The 17,022-nt window shown below is 43.7% G+C and overlaps 1 protein-coding gene across 2 annotated transcripts in view; it reads right to left on the bottom strand.

Annotated features, from left to right (window-relative positions):
- Nucleotides 1-1,081: 1,081 nt before the first annotated feature.
- The window catches only part of cercam (cerebral endothelial cell adhesion molecule), a 192,559-nt gene continuing 176,618 nt past the window's right edge, over nucleotides 1,082-17,022 (bottom strand). The window contains exons 12-13 of one of the 2 annotated variants that reach the window (XM_043720436.2): nucleotides 15,817-16,070; nucleotides 1,082-3,892 (exon numbers count right to left, since the gene is read on the bottom strand). In XM_043720436.2, the coding sequence (XP_043576371.2) occupies nucleotides 15,830-16,070 (241 nt within the window). In that variant the 3' untranslated portion in view covers nucleotides 1,082-3,892; nucleotides 15,817-15,829. Of the gene's footprint in view, nucleotides 3,893-15,816; nucleotides 16,071-17,022 lie in introns of those variants that run through there. The other variant, XM_043720437.2, reaches the window with a different exon arrangement.

Here is a 17,022-nt window from a genome sequence, read left to right as displayed (position 1 = left end):
TGGACTTATGCCCAAAATGTCGACTCTCCTGCTCCTCGGATGCTGCCTGATCTGCTGTGCTTTTCCAGCACCACACTCTCGACTCTGATCTCCAGCATCTGCAGTCTTCACTTTCTCCTACCATCCTGACTTGGAAATATATTGCCTTTCCTTCTTGAACTCCCTCATTAAAATACCATGATGTAATCCTACACCAAATGAACTGCAACGGTTGAAGAAGGCAGCTCACCACCATCTTCTCAAGGGCAATTAGGATGGGCAATAAATGCTGGCCCACTAAGTGAAGCCCAAACCCCAATTTGTCTAATTTCTTCACTGAATCCAGCACGTATTTTAAAATTCAGACTCTTGATGTCAACTTATACTTAATAAATCTCTGCAACCCCAGTACACAATGGTCATTTTTACAGCTTCTGTCATTTCAATAAAAGAGTTATATCCTGTCATTTCAATAAAAGAGTTTCACCAGACCGACTGCACTTTCAGAAGAATTAGTGAGTCTGCATGTTGATAAAACCATACCTGCTTTGCTTAACCTGGTTTTTGGATTTACTGAATCTTAGTTTGAAATGTTAGAAATCACATGCACATATGCTCAAGAGGTGTGTAATAATATCTCTGAACAGTTGATTAAAACTATCTAGAATTTTTATAAGTACAGAGGCTATTTAGTTGATGCACAATTTATCCTCTACACAGCTGTGATTTGTAAATCTTTCTTTAACTATTGACACACTGTTAAGATGTATTCCAGCAGGTTTTTGATAGATTGCTCTCAGACATCTTGACATTATGAATGGTATTCCATAAATAGTTTCCTTTCTCCTGAGCTTTTGAACACCCAGTTAAACATCTGCTTTAGTTCAATGTTAAATTTCTAACTGGTAATGCACCAGTGATTAATGGTGCTATATAAATGCAAAATGTTGTTTTAGTCCAATACAATAATGGAAATATACTTAACCATCTTTGGAATTCCTCAGGAACTTGACTTCATGATCAGTAAGAATAAAATGAAACTTTCTTGAGGATACAAGGAAGGAGTGAAAATGGAGGGGTTGAAAAAAGACACACAGACCTATTGGATTTATGAGACTTTTATAAAACTCAGACCAGCTGAACAGTGAAAAGGTACGGCGAAGAAGATATTGCTCCTTAAACCCAGTTTCAAAGAAATGCTCCACATGCATGTCAGACATTTTCACAGGTTCATGGTGAAATTCAGTACACACAGAACTGTAGCTCTAATACAAAACTGAGTGCACCAACATCTCCATAACGGTAGCACCTCTGAACCTCCCGTTAAGCACTGTGAACAGAGTTAGCAGCTGACGATTGTCTATTTATTAACAGATCTCAATGATTCACTGAGACCACGTTCCAATGTGTGCTCCTGGTGGTAAGGACTCCACACTAGGAGGAGAAACATTTACTTGATAATCCAGGTTCAAAAAGGCAGAGTTGAGACTGAGAGCACAACACGTGTGTTAGATCTTGATAAGGGAAGCCACTGTGAGACCTTTCTAGTTCATGCAGCCAGAAAAGCACTACGGGCTTCCTGTGCACCTCCCCATCCCCCAGCAATTCCTTCAATGATTCTGGTCACCATTCCATGTGTTTCCCAACTTCTGACGAAAGTGAGCTTCTTGCCATCAGTCCCTAACATGTCTAAATTCAATGTTACTTTGGGCTAACATTTCAAATACAACCCATTTTTCTTATTACACACCTTGCACAGATGCCCCTTCCTAAATGTTTCTGTTGGCTTTGAATTCAACCCTTTACTCCCCAAAATTTAACAGGGGAGAGATAAGAATGTTGAATTTAAACAAATCACAGAATCCCTACAGTACAGAAAGAGTTTGCATGACCCTCTGAATAGCATCCCACCCAAACCCTGCCCCCTACTCAATCCACCTCACCTGCACAATTTCCCATGCCCAACCCACCTCACCTGCACATCTTTGAACTGTGGGATGAAACCCATGCAGATACAAGGAGAACATGCAAACTCCGCACAAACAGTCACCCAAGGCTGGAATCGAACCCAGTTCCCTCACACTGTGAGGCAGCAGTGCTAACCGCTGAGCCACCATGCCACCCACATGTGGTTGGCTTTAGAATGCAAAATGGCTGTGGAAAGTGAAAAATGGGAGTTTGAAAAGCTCTGTTGGAAAGCGGCCAGTAAAATGTTTCTTCTTCTTTCTGTTAATGTAAGCCAGGCATGAGTTCATTATTTTACCATAGTATTGTAACATTATTCTTGCGCTGTTCACTGCCCAGTTCCAGACCAATCAACCAACAGAGATAAATGGCAACAATCTAAAGTTAGTGTGTGTTTGGAATTAGTTCCTCCTTATCATCGAATTTTATTCCCTCCACCGACAGGAAATCTGGGGTATAGTGGGCATGAACCCTCTGATACCTTGGCCATGGATTATTGAATGCAGAAGGCAAAATAGCCAAGTGTATGTGCAGTGGGTTATTAGTTCATACGAACCTAATCTGCACAGCTGTGGGAAAATCATACCTGCTCTCTAACAAGACAAGAGGTAACATAGTGGTAACATGTGACTGGACTTGTAATTCAGATGCCACATGTAATGGTCTGCTCACCAATGGCCTTTAGGAGAATTTAAATTCATAGCTACATCTGGAATAAGTTCTAGTCATTAATAATAACCATAATTTGGGGTCAGAATCCTATAGCTGCCTCCTAACAGCACTGTGGGTGTAGCCCTCCCATGCTCCACTTCCCCCACCATGTGTGTTTTAAAAAATGGCAATAAATCATAGTGATACCCACATCCCATGAATGATTAAACAAAAGAAATCACAGAACTGATGGATTGTCATGGTGGTCACCGGTGGCCTTCAGGGAAGGAAATTATGGATGGGCAATCAAGGTCACCCAGATAGTGATGCTCACATCCCAAAATTGAACTTTTAAAAAGATTCTCTGAGATGGATGAACTGGCCCTGATCACACTCAGTGAATTCTGAATACCTGCTTACAGGGAAAGCTCAATGTCAGGAGCTCTGCCTTAATTTTTTCTCTTCCCTTTACCTGAGGGCCTCTGTCCGAGCTCAGTTTTGCACTGTAACCAACTCAGCTGAGATCAGCCAACACAACAAAGACTGGCTGTCAGACCTGGGCCCTGGAATGAGTAGGGCCTTACAGGAGATAGCTACACACATCAAGCTGCTGAGGATCATGGAACTTGTGGACACATTTATTCAAAAGGAATGGTCTCCAATACGTTTCAACATCGTTTCCCCTTGTGTTGCTCATGAGTTTTCAGTTCCACAGCATTACACAGTGCAAAAAACAAGGTCATTCAATCTATGGTGAAGTGCTCAAATTTTAGTTTCCCCCTTTCTCTCAGCATCCAGTCTCACCTCATCCACCTCAGCGGTGAATGGCCACCTCAGCAATGCTGCCTGATGGAAATATCCTTCAGGGCAGCTGAACCTTGGGGTCGAAAGAAAGACCAGCTGGAGATCCTGAAGAAAGGCTCACTCAAGAGTTGTCCTTCATCCTAAACTATGACATTGGTGGGTTAGCAGATGGGTCAGTGGGGGAGATGGCCCTGAAAATTTGGCTTGCTAGACACACATCTTTCTTCCTTTCGTTGGTGAGTTGGGTTCAAGATTCGGCTGCACCTTTCTTCAGTGCTGGGTAACAATTCCATGTTTCACACACGTATGTCTGCAAGGGTCTTGAACAACTTTGCTTGTCGTCCAGGTTCATCTCTTCAGCTGTACGGCCTTTGTCTGATGGATGAGCTTCAATTAAAGTATGCAACATTGCAGCTGAAAAATCTTCATTCAAGCTTCGACAGGTCTGTCCATCCAAATCATCTTCTTCTGCAGAAAGTCAACTTTCTGAAAACTGAAAAAGTAAAATGAAATTAAAAGTAAATTATTGGAGCTACTGGCTGACAAGTGTTGAGGTCCTGATCAATGTTCTTTCTAATTTTCTTTCTGGTGTGTACCATGGCAGCAATTTCTGAAACTGGAAATCAATGCCATGATTGTCAGGCTAACTCTGATCTTCAAACGAGAAACCTTGGAGCATGTGCAGCTCAGGGGATCATTGGTCCTGATGGACTTCTACATAGGGTCTTAAAGGAAGGGGCTATGAGATAATTGATCCATTAGTTTTGATTTTCCAAAACTCCCTTGATTCAGAGACAATCCCATTTGGTTGGAAGATAGTGAACATAACTCTATATTATTCAGAAAGGAAGGAAGGCAGGAAGCAGGAATGTGCAGCCAATTTGCTTAACATCTATCATAGGGAAAGTATTAGAAGCTAATTTTAAAGCGTTCAGAAAAGAAGGAAAGCATGAAGCAGGGAAGTGCAGCCAGATGGAGGATGGAAAAATTTCCAGCTGTAAGAGCTGCTCCTTTTTTTGAGGTATTTTAGGTGCTGGAGATGATTTCCTCGAATTCCAGGAGCAGCAATTACTGTTTTATATGTAGTTGCACTGTTTTGGAACTTTGGGAAAAAAAAGTCAAAACAACAGCAGTTTTAAAAGGGAGAAGGGCAGACAAAGGAAGCACATGGTGAGGACAGTGCAGGAGAGAGAGAGAGAGAGAGAGAACCTGCACAGTTACTGCCTTTGCTGTTTGAATTCGTGTATCGATGGACATCGGAATGCATCTGGGAAAATTAACAAACAGTGAAATTCACAACTAATCTTGGAGGAACTGTTGGGCGAAGTTCACAGCACAGAATCAGCTAAGTTAATTGTTGGTTTAAGTCTGTCCAAGAGAAAGGCTGTATTAGTGAGTACAGTGGGTTCTTTCTTGATTATATGTTTTTGGAGATAAGTCTCTTGATTAAACTTAAAATATAAGCTATAGCTATTAATTTAACCTGGGGCAGTGTTTGTTGAGGAATAAGATGGTGTTATTTTCTGGGTCTGTAGATTGTGAAGGAGCAAAAATGGCCTTTGCAGTGATATGTACTTCTTGTCAGATGTGGGAGTTTAAAGAGAGTTTAAGGGTTACTGCGGGTTGTATCTGCCATAAATGCTGTTGGATGCGAATCTTATCAGATTAAGTGGATCGGTTGGAGAGACAGATAGAAGCGATGAGGAATTTGCAACAGAAACAGTATGTGATGGATGGCAGTTATAGGAAGGGGGGAAAGTCTCAGATACAGTCACATAGATGGGTTAACTCCAGGAAGAGTAAGAGAGGTAGGCAGCTTGTGCAGGAGTCTTCTGTGGATATTTCAAACAGGTGTGCTGTTTTGGAAAATGTAGGGGGTGATGGATTCTCAGGGGAACGTAGTACGAACAGCCAGGTTTCTGGTATTGAGACTGGCTCTAATGCAACGAGGGGTATGTCAGCTTCCAAGAGATCAATTGTGTGAGGGGATTCTGTAGCCTGAGGTACAGACAGATGTTTCTGTGGCCAGCAGAGAAAAAGCAGAATGATGCCAGGATCAAGGATGTCTCAGAAAGGGTGCAGAATGTTCTCACGGGGGAGAGGGGCCAGCAGGAGGTCATTGTCCACATTGGGACCAATGACATAGGAAGGGAAAAGGTTGAGATTCTGAAGGGCAATTACAGAGAGTTAGGCAGAAATTTAAAAAGGAGGTCCTCAAGGGTAGTAATATCTGGATTACTCCCAGTGCTACGAGCTAGTGAGGGTAGGAATAGGAGGATAGAGCAAATGAATGCATGGCTGAAGAGCTGGTGTATGGGAGAAGGATTTACATTTTTGAATCATTGGAATCTCTTTTGGGGTAGAAGTGACCTGTACAAGAAGGATGGATTGCACCTAAATTGGAAGGGGACTAATATACTGACAGGAAGATTTGCTAGAACTGCTTGGGAGGATTTAAAATAGTAAGGTGGGGGAGTGGGACCCAGGGAGACAGTGAGGAAAGAGATCAATCTGAGACGGGTACAGCTGAGAACAGAAGTGAGTCAAACAGTCAGGGCAGGCAGGGACAAGGTAGGACTAATAAATTAAACTGCATTTATTTCAATGCAAGGGGCTTAACAGGGAAGGCAGCTGAACTTAGGGCATGGTTAGGAACATGGGACTGGGATATCATAGCAATTACAGAAACATGGCTCAGGGATGGGCAGGACTGGCAGCTTAATGTTCCAGGATACAAATGCTACAGGAAGGATACAAAGGAAGGCAAGAGAGGAGGGGGAGTGGCATTTTTGATAAGGGATAGAATTACAGCTGTGCTGAGGAAGGATATTCCCAGAAGTACACCCAGGGAAGTTATTTGGGTGGAACTGAGAAATAAGAAAGGGATGATCACCTTATTGGAATTGTATTATTGACCCCCCAATAGTCAGAGGGAAATTGAGAAACAAACTTGTAAGGAGATCTCAGCTATCTGTAAGAATAATAGGGTAGTTACGGTAGGGGATTTTAACTTTCCAAACATTGACTGGGACTGCCATAGTGTTAAAGGTTTAGATGGAGAGGAATTTCTTAAGTGTGTACAAGACAATTTTCTGATTCAGTATGTGGATGTAGCTACTAGAGAAGGTGCAAAACCTGACCTACTCTTGGGAAATAAGGCAGGGCAGGTGACTGAGGTGTCAGTGGGGGAGCACTTTGGGGCCAGCGACCATGATTCTATTCGTTTTAAAGTAGTGATGGCAAAGGATACACCAGATCTAAAAGTTGAAGTTCTAAATTGGAGAAAGGCCAATTTTGATGGCATTAGGCAAGAACTTTCAAAAGCTGTTTGGAGGCAGATGTTCGCAGGTAAAGGGACGGCTGGAAAATGGGAAGCCTTCAGAAATGAGATAACAAGAATTCACAGAAAGTATATTCCTGTCGGGGTGAAAGGGAAGGCTGGTAGGTATCGGGAATCCTGGTTGACTAAAGAAATTGAGGGTTTGGTTAAGAAAAAGGAGGAAGCATATGTCAGGTATAGACAGGATAAATCGAGTAAATCCTTAGAAGAGTATAAAGGAAGTAGCAGTATACTTAAGAGGGAAATCAGGAGGGCAAAACAGGGACATGAGATAGCTTTGGCAAATAGAATTAAGGAGAATCCAAAGGGTTTTTACAAATATATTAAGGACAAAAGGGTAACTAGGGAGAGAATAGGGCCCCTCAAAGATCAGCAAGGCGGCCTTTGTGTGGAGCCACAGAAAATGGGGAAGATACCAAATGAATATTTTGCATCAGTATTTACTGTGGAAAAGAATATGGAAGATATAGACTGTAGGGAAATAGATAGTGACATCTTGCAAAATGTCCAGATTACAGAGGAGGAAGTGCTGGATGTCTTGAAATGGTTAAAGGTGGATAAATTCCCAGGATCTGATCAGGTTCACCCGAGAACTCTGTGGGAAGCTAGAGAAGAGATTGTTGGGCCTCTTGCTGAGATATTTGTATCATCGATAGTCACAGGTGAGATGCCAGAAGACTGGAGGTTGGCAAACGTGGTGCCACTGCTTAAGAAGTAAAGACAAGCCAGGGAACTATAGACTGGTGAGCCTGAACTCAGTGGTGGGCAAGTTGTTGGAGGGAAAGACTGATTAGCAAGGTTAGATCTCATGGAATACAGGGAGAACTAGCCATTTGGATACAGAACTGGCTCAAAGGTAGAAATCAGAGGGTGGTGGTAGAGGGTTGTTTTTCAGACTGGAGGCCTGTGACCAGTGGAGTGCCACAAGGTTCGGTGCTGGGTCCTCTACTTTTTGTCATTTACATAAATGATTTGGATGCGAGCATAAGAGGTTTATTTAGTAAGTTTGCAGATGACACCAAAGTTGGAGGTATAGTGGACAGCGAAGAGGGTTACCTCAGATTACAACAGGATCTGAACCCAATGGGCTGAGAAGTGGCAGATGGAGTTTAATTCAGATAAATGCGAGGTGCATTTTGGGAAAGCAAATCTTAGCAGGATTAATACACTTAATGGTAAGGGCCTAGGGAGTGTTGCTGAACAAAGAGACCTTGGAGCGCAGGTTCATAGCTCCTTGAAAGTTGAGTCGCAGGTAGATAGGATAGTGAAGGTGGCGTTTGGTATGCTTTCCTTTACTGGTCAGAGGATTGAGTACAGGAGTTGGGAGGTCATGTTGCGGCTGTACAGGACATTGGTTAGGCCACTGTTGGAATATTGCGTGCAATTCTGGTCTCCTTTCTATCGGAAAGATGTTATGAAACTTGAAAGGGTTCAGAAAAGATTTACAAGGCTGTTGCCAGGGTTAGAGGATCTGAGCTACAGGGAGAGGCTGAACAGGCTGGGGCTATTTTCCTTGGAGCGTCGGAAGCTGAGGGGTGACCTTATAGAGGTTTATAAAATCATGAGGGGTATGGATAGGATAAACATCCAAGGTCTTTTCCCTGGGGTCGGGGAGTCCAGAACTAGAGGGCATAGGTTTAGGGTGAGAGGGGAAAGATATAAAAGAGACGTAAGGGGCAACTTTTTCACGCAGAGGGTGGTACGTGTATGGAGTGAGCTGCCAGAGGATGTGGTGGAGGCTGGTACAGTTGCAACATTTAAGAGGCATTTGGATGGGTATATGAATAGGAAGGGTTTGGAGGGATATGGGCTGGGCGCTGGCAGGTGGGACTAGATTGGGTTGGGATATCTGGTCGGCATGGACAGGTTGGACTGAAGGGTCTGTTTCCATGCTGTACATCTCTATGACTCTATCTATCATAGGGAAAATGTTAGACGCTAATGTTAAAAAGTTTATAGCAAGGGCATTTGGATAAGTTCAAGTGCCCTTCCGAGAAGAGACTGCGTAGACTGGATTAATATTCACTGGAATTCAGAAGAATGAGGGGAGATCATTCCCTCGTGAAAGGGAAATCACATTTGTCCAATCTATTGGAGTTCTTTAAGAAGGCAACATTTGTTGTGGGGAAGAGGGAACTTTAATTAGGTTTCCAGAAGGGATTTGATAAGGTGCTACATCAAAAATTATTGGAGAAAACTAAGGGTTATGGTGTAGGGAATAGCACACTGGCATAGATAGAAGATTGGCTGGCTATCAGGAAATTGATTGTAGGTATTAACTGGTTGTTTTGAAGTTGGCACAATGTAAACTTGAATGTGCCACAGGGCTCCGTGCTGAAACCTCAATTGTTTACAATCGATGTAAATAACTTGGACGAAGGGACAGAAAGTATAGTCGCCAAATTTGCTGATGACAGTAAGATAGATGGGAAAGTAAGTTGCGAAGAAGACATAAGGAAGCTACAAATAGATCTTAACAGGCTAACTGACGGGACAAATATGTGCCAAATGGTATGTAATGTGAGAAAAAGTGAAACTGCCCATTTTGGCAGGAAAAATGAAATAAGAACATAAGAACTCGGAGTAGGCCATCCAGCCCTTCGAGCCTGCTCTGCCATTCAATAAGATCATGGCTGATCTTTTCATGGTTTCAGCTCCACTTACCCACCCCCTCACCGTATCCTTTAACTCCTTTATTTTTCAAAAAAAAACTCTACCTTAGCTTTAAAAACACCTGCTGAAGTAGCATCAACTCCTTCACTGGGCAGGGAATTCCATAGATATACAACCCTCTGGGTGAAGAAGTTCCTTCACAATTCAGTCCTAAATCTGCTCCCTCTAATCCTGAGGCTATGCCCTCTTGTCCTAGTCTCACCTGCCTGTGGAAACATCCTCTCCACTTCTCTCTTATCTATTCCCTTCGTAATTTTATATGTTTCTATAAGATCTCCCCTCATTCTTCTGAATTCCAATGAATATAATCCCAGTCTACTCAGCCTCTCCTCATAATCCAACCCTCTCAACTCCAGAATCAACCTGATGAATCCCCTCTGCACCCACTCCAGTGCCAGTAAATCCTCTCTCAAGTAAGGAGAGCAAAACTGCACACAGTACTCCAGGTGTGGCTTCACCAGCACTGTGTACTGCTGTAACATAACTTCTCTGCTGTTAAACGCAATCTCTTTAACAATGAAGGACAAAATTCCATTTGCCTTCCTAATTACCTGTTGTACCTACAGACCAACCCTCTATGATTCATGCACAAGGACACTGAGGACCTCCTGCATAGCAGCATGCTGCAACTTTTTACCATTCAAGTAATAATCCTTTTTACTTTTAATCCTACCAAAATGGATGACTTCACATTTATTAACATTGTATTCCATCTGCCAGACCTTTGCCCACTCACTCAATGTGTCCTCTGCACACTTTGTTCTGCCACTCATCTTACTGTCATCTGCGAACTTTGACACAATACATTTGGTCCCCAACTCCAAATCATCTATATAAATTGTAAGTAATTACAGTCCTAACACCGATCCCTGAGGCGCACCATGCATCACTGATTGCCAGCCAGAATTGCACTCATTTCTCCCCACTCTTTGCTACCTGTTAATCAACTAATCCTCTATCCGTGCTAATTAATACTTTACCCCTAATGTCATGCATTCTTCTGCTATGCAGCATCCTCTTGTGCGGCACCTTGTCAAAGGCCTTTTGTAAATCTAGGTTCACCACATCCACTGGGTCCCTGTTGTCCACCTTGCTCGTAATGCCTTCACAGAATTCCAATATATTAGTTAAGCATGACCTGCCCTTCATGAACCCATGCTGCATCTGTACAACGGGATAATTTCTATCCAGAACCCTTCCTAATTCTTCCTTGATAACAAACTCTTCCCCACTACAGAGGTTAAGCTAATTGGCTATAATTCCCCATCTTTTGTCTACCTCTCTTTTCAACAGTGGTGTCACACTTGCTGTATTCCAATCTGCTGGAACTGCCCCAGAGTCTAGTGAATTTTGGAAAATTACCGCCAGTGCACCTGCTATTTCTCCCACCGTCTCTTTTAGTACTCTGGGATGCATTCCATCAGGGCCGGGAGACTTACCTATCCTTAGCTTCATTAGTTTGCCTAACATTAGCTCTTCCGTAATAATGATTGTTCCCAGGTCCTCACATACCTTCGTCTCTTTGTCAATTACTAGTATGTTATTGGTGTCTTTCACTGTGATGACTGATACAAAATACCTGTTTAATTCCTCGGCCACTTCATCATATCTCATAACTAACTGCCCCTTCTCATCCTCTGAAGGACCAACGTTTACCTTAGCCACTCTTTTTCATTTTATCTATTTATAGAAACTTTTGTTATCTGTCCTTATATCCTGTGCTAGCTTTTCCTCATGTTCTACCTTACTTTTCTTTTAACTCTTTTTGTGGCTTTCTGTTGACCTTTAACAGAAACATATGATATAAAAAAGCAAGTGATCTAAATGGTGAGAAACTGCAGAGCTTGGGGATGCAGAGACATCTGTTTGTCCTTGTGTATGGATTTTAACAGGTTGGTATGCAGGTACAGCGAGTAATTAGGAAAAGGTCACCACATATCCCAAAGGGAACTGAAGCAGAAGTAGCGAGGTTATGCTTGATATGTGCAGGTCATAGGTGAGACAGCATCTCCAGCATTAGTCACATATTTAAGGGAGAATATAAATGCATTGGAGGTATTTCATTGAAGGTTTATTTGACTGATACTTTAATGGGTGGGCTGGGGAGGGGTTTGTTTGGACAAGTTAGGCTTGTATTGACTGGAATTTAGGAGAGGTAACTTCATGGAAACATATTAGATCCTGAGGGATATTGACAGGGTGGATTTTGAGACTGTTTCTTATAATGGGAGAATATAGAACTAGGGGTCACTGTTTAAGAATCAGAGGTCACCCAATTTAAACCAGAGATCAGACAAAATGTTTAGATGTGTTTTCAACATGGGCTTGAAAGGTCATCAGCATTAGGTAGGAATACAGATTTGAGGTTACAATCAGATCAGCCACAAAGGACAGTGCAGGCATGAAGGGCAAAATGGCCAGCTCCTCATTCACATGTACGTAAATACCCTATCCACTTCACTGTCTCCTTACTCCTGATTTGGAGATGCCGGTGTTGGACTGGGGTGTACAAGGTAAAAATCACACAATACCAGGTCATAGTCCAACAGGTTTAATTGAAAGCACTTGTTGGACTATAATCTGGTGTTGTGTGATTTTTAACTCCCTACTCCCGTGCATCGAAAATCCATTGATCTTAGCTTTAAAAGTATTAACTGAGCTAGTAGCTCCTGCATTTTTGTCAGATTGTACAGAGTGACAATTGGCTTGGAATGCAAAGCAGTTGATGGGAATGTGGTGCAGAAGGGTCGTTGGTACTACCAAAGTGTGATCTGAAGTGGGAAGGTGTGTCTCAGCATGCTGTATGGAAACTGGATGCTGTGTTCTCTACTATACCAGGCACTATGTCATAATGCAGAGCCAGCTCTGACAAGTAGCTACATCATTTGGATACTGAGGTATTGCAATTTGGTAAAACAACCAAGGGCCATTTACAATTAATGGCAGGACCTTGGGTAGTTTTGCTGAACAGAGAGACCTAGGGGTTAAGATACATAATTCTTTGAAATTTGAGTCACAGGTAGACAGGGTGGTTAAGGAGGTGTTTAGCACGCTTGCTTTCATTGTTCAGCTCGTTGAGAATAGGAGTTGGGACATCAAGATGAGGTTGTTCAGGACATTGGTGAGGCCTGTTCTGGAGTCAGGTGTCCAGATCTGGCCGCCCTGCTCTAGGCAGGATGTTATTAATTGGAGAGGGTTCAGAAAAGATTTACCTGGGTATTGCCAGGAATGGAGACTTTGAATATTAAAAATAGGCTGGGACATTTTTCACTGGAATGTAGGAGGTTGAGGAGTGACCTTATTGAGGTTTATAAAATCATGAGGGGGATAGATACGGTGAATAGCAAAAGTATTTATTAGCATGAATTAGGATTTGCTAATCAACAGGATGCAAGTACTGAAGAAGGGTTACACCTGAAACGTTGACTTCTCCATTTCCTGATGCTGCCTGGCTTGCTGTGTTCTTCCAGCATCCTGATTGTCTACCAGTTAACAGGATGCAGCAAGTAGACATAGACAAGGGATTTTCAGGCTGGCAGGATGTGACTAGCAGAGCTTCATAAGGATCAGTGCCAGGGCCTGAGCCATTTACAATATCAATGAGTGACTTGGATGAAGAGTTAGTGGGTAAGTGAGGACCACAGACGTTGGAGATCAGAGCCAAAAAGAGTGGCGCTAGAAAAGCACAGCAGGGCAGGCAGCATTCGAGGAGCAGGAGCGTCAACGATTTGGGCATAAGCCCTTCATCAGGATGAGGGGCTTATCCTCAAATCATCGACTCTCCTGCTCCACCGATGCTCCTGACCTGCTGTGCTTTTCCAGCACCACACTTTCTGACTTGGATGAAGCGACAAGCAACCAGCACTCAAAATTAACACGAGCAGTGGTCACATTCACCGCTGAAAGCAACCAAATGGCCAGGAAAATTAAATCGCTGACAGCTAAGTAGAATGGACAGAACTGGTGAGGCCATCAGCAAAGAATGCAGGAGAGAACCAACCTGCTATTGGAGCATGTGAACGTGGCAGTGAGCAAGGTTAGAGAAAGCTGGGTCACTGAGGCAGGCTGTAGTGGGGGAATGGGAACCATGGCTGGTGAGGCCAGGGTTCAGGGAGCAAGGCTGGGTTCTAGGGTGGGGAGTGCGTAAGGGGCTGCAAAGGGGAATCAGAGTCTGCAGTGGACAGTGAGCAAATTCAAAGAGGGCGAGGGTCTGCAAAATAGGGAGAGGGGCTGTCAAAAGGGGATAGGGATTGCAAAGTTGAGAGAGAAAAACAAAGGAACATTCAGCTAACCGAGAACCAGGAAAATTAAAGTAATGAATTTCTTGCAAATGAATGTGGAATCTCTAGCTTAAGGGGTTCAGGAGATGGGGGGCTGGGTGGGAGGGGGGGGGGGGGGAGGGGGGGAGGATGGGGTGTGTGTGTGTGTGTGGAAATGTAGTGGATACTCATGTAGTGGCTAACTAAACATTGGACAGTTTTGCTTCAAAAAATTTGCATTCATGTATTAAACCATCTCAAAGTGCCTCTTGTACTGTAAGCACATACAGTGATGATGATAGAGACAAAAATACATTGGTTTATCTGTGAGCTAACCAGTTCACAGGAAGCCTGTTCAGGCTGATGGCTTTTTGTGTAAAGACGTGGGTGTCACTTAGATTTTTTTCTTAGAAAGGGTGGAGCAGACTTAGTCAGCCAAATAGTCCACTCCTGCTCTTACTTCTTCCATTCTGAGACTGCAGGATTTTTATGTAGGAGACTGCTAGATATTAAGATACATGTTCTCAGGGAGTTTGGGATGATGCAAAGAGCTGGGCACCACGCCTGGAACTTCCTGGCAATCCAGGATGTCAGCTGCCTGCAATGCGTGGTAGGATAAGGCAAGATTGTCAGCCTTCCTGATTACAGCTGGGAGCCCCTCATTATGGTTCAAAATAATATAGCTCGGCAATTCACTTTCTGAGAATAGACATAGATCCACCTATTATGGGAATAGATCATTTAATTTGACTTTAGAAATATGGGCATGTTCCATGCTTCCAAAATCATGGTAAACATTCGAGCTCACTCACCATAAAGTAACAAAACACCAACTTTGCCAGGTTGTCAGTGCCAGTGGTAAGAATCTATTGGTCACGGGCCTTCACTCTGTTTGATATAGGTTAGCAGATTTCTGTAGGTTACTGTGACCTGACTGATGTCAATGGCCTGGGTTTAACACAGGGACCGAGGTTTTGGTAAAAGGCAGCGCTGTTCAAGGACTGTCCCATCCTCTAGAGCACTGGCAGAGTGGAATGCTGAGCTGGTCAGCAGGTTAGGGCTGAATGCTGAGTGGAGGAGAGGAAGGGTCCTGGGCACTCTCAAGTGAACGGAGTTTGGGGGAAAACGTTTGATCCTCACGGTCCAAATGGGAGAACTGAAAACACTAAGATCAGAAGCCGTGGTGAGTAAGATCCACTGGCGACTTTAAATGCCTGCTCACTAGGCTCCTGTCAGATGGGCAGGATTTGCCCCAGTCCTGTTATTTCTGTCACTGAGTCCAGTACATGTGATCCCGACTTCTGAGGTCAGGGTTGGACTTATTCATGGAACTACATCCATAGAAAACATTGGCATGTATAGGAGACAGGTGGGTGGGGAGGGAGGGGGATAAATCCTTGTGTAGCCTCATTCGCTACCCTCCCTGCCCCCAACCGCCCCCCCCCAATTCCCTCTCCCCCCACCCCTCACCTCTGTAACCTTTGTAATCCTATACTGCTCCAAGATATCTGCTCTCCTTCAATTCTGGACACTCGATGAACTCTAATTTTCCATTGGTATTTGTTCCTGTAGCTGCCTAAACCATGGAATTGTCTCCCTAAATATCTCCGATTCTCTAAATCTCCCTCTATTCTTTTAAAATGATCCTTAGAACCCATAGGCTTTTGGTGTCCTGTCCTAGTTCCACATTTTGCCGCTCAGCAGTAAATCTTGATAAATAATCCCTCCTTGGGGAAATACCTTGGGATGTTTCTACCTAGTTGAAGATGCTGTATAAATGCAAGTTGATGTTGTTATTCTCCCTCTAATTAAGTGACTGCTCCCTCCTTCACGACCAAGGGAGTCATCAACCACTGTGGAATGAACCACTGTGTAGTAGGGGGACTGTAACCCAATTTATTTTTGCTCTTTCATGTCAGAATGAGGCTAACTTGGCCCTCCTGCTACAATGGATCAGATTAGTACAGGCTGAGGACCATCCCGAGACTTGTTCCTGATCTGAACAGCACCCACTCCACTTTTGGGTAGCTCCTGAGCCATCAGGAGAAGGGAATCTATCAGTCAGTGCACACAATCCAAACAGCCTGCACCCAGACTCTGCAGCTGAGGAGTTCACGATAATCCTTTGCCTGGCTCAACACTGACCTGTTTGTCAGGATTAGAGTTCATCCCTGGAGGAAGAGCCAATGGACTGACGCGAGGCCCCCCTTTGCGAGTCCTTCAGCGTCTTCTGCGAGCCGCTCCAATCCGTCTTCATCGAGTCATCATCCCAAATGGTGGAGGTTTCGGTGTCACTGAGCCAGTCAGGATCCCCAGTGTAGTGAGTGGGAAACACAAGCAACGGACGGACAGAAAACACCTTCAGGTCTCGCTTGGGGTAGACTTTCTTATATTCCTCACTGTGAGAGATAACAAAATACACTGTACGTGAGAGAGGCATCCAGGTATGTGTTATCGAGAATAGTACTGCAAGGGTAATGGATCAAGACTCAACAGCAGGATTATTGGATTGATACCCAATCCAAGTGCAAGAATAATTGGAGTGCTTTTTCAAATAGGTGGCACAGGCATAATGGGCTGAATGGCCTCTTCCTGTTGTGTGATTCTATCCTCCTGTTTCTTCCTTCCCTCTCCTGCAATCACTATTGGAGGGGGTTTGGGGAGGTGGTCTCCCACTTCTGAGCTGGACAGCCTTCCGCTTGGTGGAAAATCAGTGCTGTGTAAATGCAGACATGAGAGACCCCAGACTGGCTGTGTGATGGTGTTGGCTCAGGAAGGTTCTCAGCTGAGCCTAAACCCATCCACACAGCCATGACTTCAGTCAGTGGCCCCTCCACACACAGGCCTAATGCATGGCAACAAATTAACCATCAGACAGAAAAAAACATTGCAGTCTCCAATCCAGCAGTTCTGAGGTAACCTTAACATTTCCATTCCATTATAATATTATCTCAACACCATAAGGTACTGCACCGATGGCCCAAACACTGTAACACTGTCCTATACTATACCAATGCCCCAAAACTGTAACAATGTTCTATACTTTACTGATGGCACAACAATGTAACAATGTCCTATACTGTACTGATGTCCCTACACTGTAACACTGTCCTATACAGTACCAATGGCCCTACACTGTAACACTGTTCTATACTGTACCAATGGCCCTACACTGTAACACTGTCCTATACTATATCAATGGCCCAACACTGTGACACTGTCCTATACTGTTCCGATGGCCCAACACTGTAACACTGTCCTATACTGTACCAATGGCCCAACACTGTAACACTGTCCTATACTGTACCAATGGCCCAACACTGTAACACTGTCCTATACTGTACCGATGGC

This window comes from Chiloscyllium plagiosum, unplaced genomic scaffold, assembly GCF_037043375.1.
Source record: "Chiloscyllium plagiosum isolate Xiang-an unplaced genomic scaffold, Cpla_swu_hap1 HiC_scaffold_21, whole genome shotgun sequence".
Taxonomy (NCBI): Eukaryota; Metazoa; Chordata; class Chondrichthyes; order Orectolobiformes; family Hemiscylliidae; genus Chiloscyllium; species Chiloscyllium plagiosum.
The sequence above is the reverse complement of the archived record's forward strand: the minus strand, read 5'-3'. Positions and strand labels throughout refer to the sequence as shown.